Source organism: Syzygium oleosum, unplaced genomic scaffold (assembly GCF_021117445.2).
Source record: "Syzygium oleosum isolate NSW1041296 unplaced genomic scaffold, Sole_v2.1 Sole_v2.34, whole genome shotgun sequence".
Classification (NCBI taxonomy): domain Eukaryota; kingdom Viridiplantae; phylum Streptophyta; class Magnoliopsida; order Myrtales; family Myrtaceae; genus Syzygium; species Syzygium oleosum.
In genome coordinates, this window is record NW_026607518.1 from 655,901 (window position 1) to 665,426 (window position 9,526).

The 9,526-nt window shown below is 41.1% G+C and overlaps 1 protein-coding gene across 1 annotated transcript; it reads left to right on the forward strand.

The window, feature by feature from the left end:
- Positions 1 to 500: 500 nt before the first annotated feature.
- LOC115685728 (uncharacterized) lies at positions 501 to 1,873 on the forward strand. The gene has a single exon (XM_030610818.2). It carries the CDS (start codon positions 583 to 585, stop codon positions 1,729 to 1,731), a length of 1,149 nt encoding a protein of 382 aa, XP_030466678.1. The 5' UTR covers positions 501 to 582; the 3' UTR covers positions 1,732 to 1,873.
- Positions 1,874 to 9,526: the final 7,653 nt, after the last annotated feature.

Sequence of the window (9,526 nt, forward strand, 5' to 3'; positions counted from 1 at the left end):
CTGACTTTATTTCCAAGACAACCCTCAATCTCTTACCTTGAAAATTCATATCTAGAACACATCCTTTTTTTTTTTGGTCGAAATATCTAGAACACATCTTACCGAGAAACAAATAGTCAATTTTGTCTGATGACAGAATGAAACGGGATGAAACGCTTAAGAATTAGATGATCATAGCGCGAGTGATTTAATAAACTTGGATTCCCATGAATCATCCGACGACGGAATGGAACGGAAATTAAACACTATATATATATATATATATATATATATGTGTGTGTGTGTGTGTGTGTGTGTGTATATACAAACACACTCCATCCCATAAAAACCAAAATCCTAGTCTAAACAGAATCATGTAATAGAAAAGGAAATTATGATTAACCTAATCGTCCTTTTCTTATGTTAATTAAAAAATTCTTTACTATGATACCGTACTGCTCCAGCTTACAAAAGTTAATCGGCGGCCATACTAATCATTACTACGCACACATATGAATCATGAGCTTTACACCCTCTACATATCCCAAGATCTCTTAATCTCCTCTCAATTCTAAGGAGTCTCTGCGTTCAGAAGATCCAGTCATGGAGGTTGTCTCGGCAGTGCCCTCCATGGACCTGAGCTTCGACAGCGCAACCTCCACTCCATACATCACCGCTCCTTCAAGCCCTCGAGCGTTCTGCAACTTCTTCAATCCATCCACAGTTCCTCCGACAACTCCGCCTAGTCGCTCCGATTTCGATCTTCTCCTGCCCGAAGAATTCCACGAGATCTCCCTCATCTCGGATGAGGACAAAGATGAGTGTTCGTGGCATGACGACCCGCGGTTCTCCATAGCCTTTGCATGGGAAAACGCCCTGCCCATGATTGTCCATGCAAAGAAAGAGGATGGTTGTGTCATTGAAGACGATGACGGCAAAGACTTCGTGTTCGATTTCAGCGGGTGTTTAAGCGAGAGTTCCGCCGTGTCTGCCGATGAGATCTTCCATGGCGGCAAAATCAGACCCTTGAAATCATCACCTCCTCTGTCATCGGCCGAGTCAGACGGCGACGTTGGTGGAGTCTTACCTACTGCACGTGGTGGGGGCAAATTACTTGAACCTGTCCAGATTAGTCGAGTCGAATATTTTGATACGCCAGTTTATCAAGAAAAAGGGAGAGAGCGCGGTAGAGAGAGAGACGTGCGACCATCATCATCTTCTTCCTCTTCTCCAAGTTTCGCTCGTAAGGGGAGAAGATCTCTCTCGCCCCTGAGAATATCCGACATTTTGCTCGAGCGAGATGATGAGGATGAGGAGAATTCAGTACTGAACATCCACAAGAATTCGTCGCCGTCGTTGTCGTCACCGTCTCCTTCTTTTTCTTCTTCCTCCAACTACTTTTCGTCTCTGATATCGTTCTCAAAGGGTGATAGGAGGAAATGGAGTTTCAAAGATCTGTTATTGTTTCGAAGCGCATCAGAAGGCCGGGGCACGAGCAAGGACCCGTTCAGGAAGTACTCCCCTGGTTTCAAGCCGGGAGAGATCGTGGGTCGTCCAGGGTCGAGTTCGAGTCATAGAGCTACTGAGTCGACTCACGAGTTGCATTACAGGATGAAGAAAGCAGCTTCGGAGGAGATGAAGAGGAGGACCACCTTGCCCTACAAGCATGGCTTGCTCGGATGCTGGGCTAACGGTGGCGGCAGCCGGCACGAGATCGCGAGAGGTTTTGGGTCGATGACACGTGGAACATGATCATCTCCTCAATTTTTAATGGGTTTTTCCTCCCAAAAGAAAAATTATTACATAAACTCAGTTTGAGCGACTCGCGTAATCAATATTTACGGTGACGCTGATATATATAAACTAAATCTATATACTAACTTCTCCCTTCTAATACTTGTGTACTCTGTTTTCTCTCGTGAAGAATTATTCGTGTTTGACCTGTATCTTTGTTTATTTTACATGTCCAGCATTTTGGCTTGAAACATTGGTGTATAATAGAATAAATATGATATAAAGTGTACAATTAAGTGATTTCATACAGTTGGTGAAATTGACGTGCAATACATTTGCAAATTGTTAAGACTTTTAGTGTATCCTGCTTTTCAAACAAAAGACTCTAGCCAAACTGTTGATTGTCATGAAACAATGATATTGAATGCACTATAATTGACAAGGGCCATGCTGTCTTTACTAATTCTGAGTAACAAAGATGGTATACTAGCTGATGTGATAAATTGTAATTATCTGATGTTGAAGATGATACATTTCCTTCCGACCAAAAAAAAAATTTGATACATTTGCTTGACTGCCCACTCGTGGTCGGCTAAATCACTTTTTATATCAATTTTATAGATCAATCTTAATATCCTCACATTGATCAAGTGATAAATCAGAAACTCACATGTACAATGTAGTATTATTTACTAAAGAATTTATCATATTCATCCGGTATACCTCTAGCATTGCTTTAAAAGATAAATGGTACAACGCTAAAATGTGTTTGCTAAATGAATGAGAAATTTTGAAGTGATGAAGTGAAATTTTTGGGTTAGAAACATTTAATAGTTGGCTAATTTGAAAACTTTATGATGTTGCCACATCATTTAATTGACAAACAAAAAATGTCTTTGCAACATTACCAAACTAATCATGAAAATAAGAAAACGTACTATTAAGTTCTTTATTGCTGAGAGAATGTTGGCACTTGATTTGGCTTTTATTGTTGCCAAGTGGCAACACATTTGTCATAGTTTTGTACGTGACCCTGACCAATAAGTATTAACTTATTAATTTGTCATCACGAAATTTTCACCTCTTATCGTGTTTAAATTTCAAATATGAATCAAGGATCTCAAATGGTATATTACAAATATTTTAAAGACATTGATAATGATAAAGTTCATGCGCTTTTGTTCAATTATTTGCCTATTTTTAAAGTTAGGGTAGAGAGAATGTTCCTGGTAGCGCTTGTTACCACGTAATAAGGCACGTATATAGTTTTGCCACGTGGCCCGCATCCGACGATTAGATTCCGCTCTTTTCCAAACATTTTGATTTTTACAAACTGGCCTTCTTGGCTTTTCATTTTTTATTATGGGTCTAATTCCCTAAAAAAGCACGACTTTTAGGTTTAGTGTCAATTTTGACCCTAATTTTTTTTATCTCATAAAAAAATTACCAATTTTCACTTGAATCCCAATTTTCACTTGAATCGTTAATTTGAAATCATTGGCTGTCCAAAGTGGCAATTCCACGTCATAAATAAGTATACGTCACTTGCTGACTTGGATTTAAAGCATTGTTCATCGTCTTCTTAGCTCGAAATCCGAAGTTATCATTTGCGTCACTTTGGTCACAGGTTGAAGGACAATGATGAAGTTATTCATTGTCTCCTTCGCTTCACCCATAACCCTCCGCCGTCTCATCTAGAGCTGTGAAGCTATGTATTGCCACATGTTGAGAGACGCTATGGACGAGATTCGCAAAGCTCCCGACTAGAGCCTTTTTCTGGAATAAGTCCAAGCCCTCTCCTGAACTTCAAAACCAGTATGTCAAGTTTTCTCCTTTTGTGTTTTGTTTTTTCAAAGACAATTTTTTGAAGAAGCTGTGGCTGAGGGCTGATGAAGCTGTGGCCACAGCGACGATGAACAGTGAAGGAAGAGAAAACGGTCTGCGCTTTCGTCCTGCCCATGGCCAGCTTCCATGATGTGTCAATTGAGGATTAGTTTTATTAATCCTAATGTTTCATAAAAAAAAAATGGACATGGCCTTAAAGCATTAATTCTAGTGAGCTAGCTAGACAGATGACTAGAGGTGGCAATGATCACAAGGGCTTAAAAATCTTCAACAAATAGAATTTCTTTTTCTCTCTTGATCTGCTTGCAAAATAAAGTTTTCAAGAGAAATAAACCAGAAAAGTAATTGGACCACAAGAGGAGTGGAAGCTTCAATTCAAGAGGACCAAGCAAAAGAGAGTGGCATGCCCTAATAATCACTAGCCAATTTTGTTTTGAACAATTGACAAAGATAAAGCAAATGGAATCATCCAAGAAACCTCCTCAAAGTCCCCACCTCAAGAGCCTGTCAAACCCTGGCTATAATAATTCAAGAATCACTAACCAGGAAAGTGTGAAGGGCTATCCAATTTTGCCTTTTCCTTTTCTTTTATATGATGATTGGGATTTTGCGGAGCAATGACCATTTCAAAGCAGTTGAAAATTTAGCCAAGTTTAGAGTAATCACATTTTTAGCACTTTAGTCGTTAATTTCGGACATATCATCGCTCGTGTTTAGACGATCATGCCCGAAAAATTTGGTCACTCCATCTATGAAGCGTTGCTCATAACGTCGTGTGAGGTCTCTCTAGTTTAGCAAGAAGTCATGTAACATAAGTTGTGCACTATGTGGGTCACCTAGTTGGTCATTCACTATCATCACTTTATTAAGGTTTGCTGAACCCTAATTATAAACTCAAAGATTGAGCCTTAAACTGATTAGTTTGCAAACGTTTACCATACAGAGCACTTTCGCTATTGCATAACTAGATAGCAAATAGCAATGCTATGTGCAATGATAAGATGACGGGGTCAATGTCAAAGAATATGAGAGATATTGGAAGATGTGGCCTGACACCATTTGAAGTCGAATTATTTAGCGGAAAATCGACGGTATTTTAGCATGCATTTATTGTTTAACATCAATTGTTTAAAATATCGTTTGATGAACCGATTAATTCCTAACGGGTGTGACAACTTCCATCCTGACCACATCGGATAGTTATGGAGTCGCACTGGTCCGTGACCCTTGAAGATGACCCAAAGAATCGGAGAAAACGGGTCGAACTTTGAACCTCTCTTTTTGTGAAGAAAGGCCCTAGCATCTTAATCACATCCCATCAAGGATTCGTTTTACTCTCTTTTTTTCGTAAATCACTAAAAGTAACTTTTACTTATGAGAAGATATGGTGTTGTCAAGTAATGTCTATCTATATAATTATCCGTGACCACAAACCTCATTATGTTTCATTATTTCAAGGGAGTCCAAGGAGAGAAAATTTAACAAGAAAAAATAGACAAAAACCTGCATAGATATGAAATATTCAGAGAACAGGAAAAATAAGAGAAAGCGCACAAGTTAATACTGACTTCATTCAAGAAATAAGAATCGCATGACAACTATTATTCTCACAAATTACAGCTATTATCTACGCACGTCAAAGCACTATCCCATGAAGAACAGACACAACATATCCTTGTATTAAGAGAGATTGCTGCTGAAATATGGTCACTGGTAAAGGGCCAGTGACCTCCACCAGCCCCTGGACGAGGGCCGTGAAGCCCCTGCCAGCCACAAGCGAGGGCCACAAGGGCCTTGCCGGCCACAAGTGAGGGCCATGACACTGTTGTTGTGCCCCATGAGGACTTGGCGAGGGCTTCGCGGCCCTCTCCCAGGGGCTAGTGGAGTTCATTGGCCCTTTGCCGGTGGTCGACAGCCCTGTCAGCACAATGAAGAAGAAAATAAAAAAAGAAAAGAAAAGAATAAAAAATAAAAATAAAAATCAGAAATTTTTTTAAAAAATTTTAAAAAAATTATCCACATCAACGCTGACTGCGCTACGTAAGACAGTCAACACTGGTTAAACTGCCACGTCAGCGATTTCCGGTCAAAATTAGCCAGAATGACTGCATTGGCAATTTATTAAAATTAGTCATGGCCACAGGCCGGTTTCGGCCCGGAACCGGCCCGGTCAAACCCGGGCCCGGCCCGTTGACCGGGCCCGTGGTTTGGAACCGGAATCGGCCCGGAACCTGCGGTTCCGGGCCCAGTTCAAAAAAAAAAAAAAAGAAGAAGCTGCAGATCCGGCGAGGTTCGACCTCGCCGGCCTCGCCCGGTTGCAAGCGAGGTCGAGCCTCGCCGGCGTCGGGCGAGGCCGGCCTCGCCCGGTTGGGCGAGGTCGGCCTCGTCCGGCGCCGGCGAGGTCGAACCTCGCCGGATCCGGCGAGGGTTCGACCTCGCCGGCCTCGGGGAGGCCGGCCTCGCCGCCTGCCGGCGAGGTTGAGCCTCGCCGGCGTCGGGCGAGGCCGGCCTCGCGCCGGTTGCAGGCGAGGTCAGCCTCGCCCGACGCCGGCGAGGTCGAGCCCTCGCCCGATCTGGCGAGGCCGGCCTCGTCCAGCCAAGGCGAGGGCCGCCCTCGCCCGACGCCGGCGACCTCCGCCGGCCCCGGCTATGGCCGGCGGAGGAAGAAAAGAAAAAAAAAAGAAAAGGAAAAGAAAAATAAAAAGAAAAAAAACAGAAAACAAAAATTATGAACTAGCCCGGAACCGGAACCGGCACGGAACCGTCCGGTTCCGGTTCATACTTGGCCACGAACCGGAACCGCTGGTTCCGAACCGGAACCGGTCGGTTCCGAACTGTGGCCATGACTAATTAAAAGGTTTAAGACTAAATTTGATCGTCAAAAGGTTTAGGACTAAATTGGCATAATTAAATGTTTATGATTAAATTGGCCGCCGTATTATAGATTTACGACCAAATTGACATAATTGAAAGGTTAGGACTGAATTGGCTGCCATACAATAAGTTTATGATTTTTGCGCACTTTTCCCTATAAGCGCCTTTTAAATGCCGATAAAGGAACTCTCTTTTAGCAATCTCGTTTTGCTTATAAAGCTCATTCGAAGCAGACACCGAACATGAACAATTACTTTCCAAAAAAGAGGAATATGAAAGTGGTTTATCGAGAAAAATGCAATGGTAACACACTACCACGTCAGTAGCTGATGTGGCACGCATTTACTTAATCAGATCTGCTTACAAATTGACACGTTGCAAGGGACTTGGAATCAAATAAAAATAAATTAAAAGTATGGTAGCCGATGGCATGTTGCAAAAGTCCCATAAATTAATGACACTAGCAGCTTTAACAAATGTTTCAAAATTGAAATGGCCCATATTTCACTTGTCTGACTTTTTCCAATCTTTACATTTCTTTGCAAGACTTTGTCCTTTGGCTCTACTTTTCCCCAATTTTTTTTTCAAAAGGAGAAATTTCCATTGGAGAAAAGTCATAAAAACTTCTACCTCACAGGCTTCATAAAAATAAACATGATAACTCCATCTCTAACAAGCTTCACCTTTCATCGTTTTACAAAAATTCTATCACATCGGCTTGAGGGAGGTTTCAAAACGTTAACTCTGTTTCATTTCAAAGGTTGAGTATAGCATAGCACGGAGGTGTGAAGATTGAACACTTCACTCAAGTTCACTGTGAAGGTTGCTGTGAAGGTTGAGCACTGCACTCGGATTCATTGTGGATCAAGTGTTCACCTCTCTACTACGCTCAACCTTCGCAATGAACTGGAGTGGAGTGCTCAACTTCATACCTCTCTTCTATGCTTAACCTTCGCAATGAAACGGGGTCAACTCTTTGAAACCTCCCTCGAGCCTATGTGGTAGAAGTTTTGTAAAACGACAAAAGATGAAGCCTGTTAGAGATGCAGTTTTCATCTTGATCCTTATGAAGAGAATGGGTAGAAGTTTCAATAGCTATTCTCTAAAGGAGATTTCTCCCGTTGAAAAGTAAAAATGGGGAAAGGACAAAGTTTTGCAAAGCAACACAAAAGAGTGGAGAGAGCCAGACAAATAAGTTGGAAGGCCATTTCAATTCTGAAGCATTTATTAAAGCTGCTAGTGTCATTAATTTCTGAGATTTTTGCAGCTAATGGACGTTTAATTTGTTTTTATTTAATTCCAAGTCGCTTGCCTCCTGTCAATTTGTAACCGAATCTGATCATATAAATTCGTGCCACGTCAACGGCTGACGTGGTAATACGATACCACTGAAGATAAAAGGGGTGCAAGTCACCTAAGTTTGGATTACTCGAGTCTTCGGTAAAAAAAACAGTGGACAAATTACAATCTTGTTCTTGTTTCAGCTTTCGAAAAGGAGAAACCTAAAGGCCCAAATCGCCATCCACAAGATTGGGCCAACAGGCCCATCACTCCAAAGATCTTTTTCTTTTAATCAAAAAAATAAAAATAAAACTAGAAGACAAAAACTAAGTATCTTCTTGTTTATTATCAACTATCTAGACGGTAAGGTCTAGAGAAAAATCAGGTAATTACATTGACCTAAGCTTGGCATCTTCCATTCAATTTTTGTGAAAGCTTGATAGTTGGGTGGATAAAGCCCTTCGATTGCAACGACTGCATTGCATCCACGGACGCGAATACGAGAATATCGTCTATACTTCTGTTCGCTCGTTTTACGACGAGGAATACCTTTCACCGAGTCTTTGATTTTTCGGATTTTATTAAGATAGGTTCCGTGGCTTGATTTCTAGGAGAGTTGTGGTGAAAAACAGAATATAACACAGGATTATATGGAACGGATAGAAAGCGAATGGATTGAAAATGGATTTGAGATTAACAGAGTTCCAAGCTAAGTTACAATACTCCTATGAAAGCTGTAAAGGACTTGAAAGTTAACTAAAGTTGCAGGAAGCTGTAAATGCAGGAAGTAAATGTACAGAAGAAACTAAAATGCAGGTAAACTTAAGTGTTTTTGCATTGTTGTTGATCTTTTTTCTTCTTTCTTCTGAGTATTTGTATCTCCTCATATCTTGTAACTGCTTGTCGGTTACTTCTATGTTTTCAAACTTTGAATCCTGGCGCTTCCACTAACTACCTTATCTAATTACGTTTTCCCATTTTTTTGTCCGCCAAAACTTGATCTCAACCGCTGGGACGTCTTCAAATCTCTGGACAAGTAACTCCCCACGACCTACTCGTGCTCACTATCTCCGCTTTTAGCTCATAACTTCATGTTATCATGATTCACGTGGCTGGGTCATGATTCATCTTTACCGATTTTCTGTAATTTCGGTATATTCCCGATTATAGACTTTCCATGTTTCGGTAAATATCCCGATCTTCATCAATTACTGAATTCGGGATATGATACCATTCACGCTTGCTTCCCAGCATGTTCCCGAACTTTATCCAAATGAATTTCGGAAGATGGCTGATTCCCATTATACACCATATTCGGCATTAAAACCGACTCAGCGTCTATGCCGATCCTCATTTTGGTGTCAACAGATGCCCCCTTTTAAAAGGATTAAAAGAATTTTTAATTCTTTTAAATGCCAGAAATAAAAGGGTACTTACTTTTTACTCTTGCCGTCGTTTCGTCACCTTGTTTCGCACGCTTGTCCTTTCATCTTCAAAACACTTTTTCTAAAAATCGTTCCTTTCTTCGTTCTTCTGTATCTTCAACTTCTCGACTCTTTGCAATCTCTCTCAACATTTGTCTCAACCGTATAGCTTCCAAAGCTTCCAAGGATCAACCTCTTTCTTATTTTGCATCAGATACCCTTGACCGGTATCATCTGTTCCGAGATTCCAAGGATTTCAATGAAGAATTTCATCTGCTTTCTGTGGAAATGACTACGAAGATTCCTACATCCTTGGCCCAGCAGTTCACAATCATTTCTTTGTTCCAAAATGCTTGTCAAGCTACTTCCCACGTCACCAATTTGAGGTA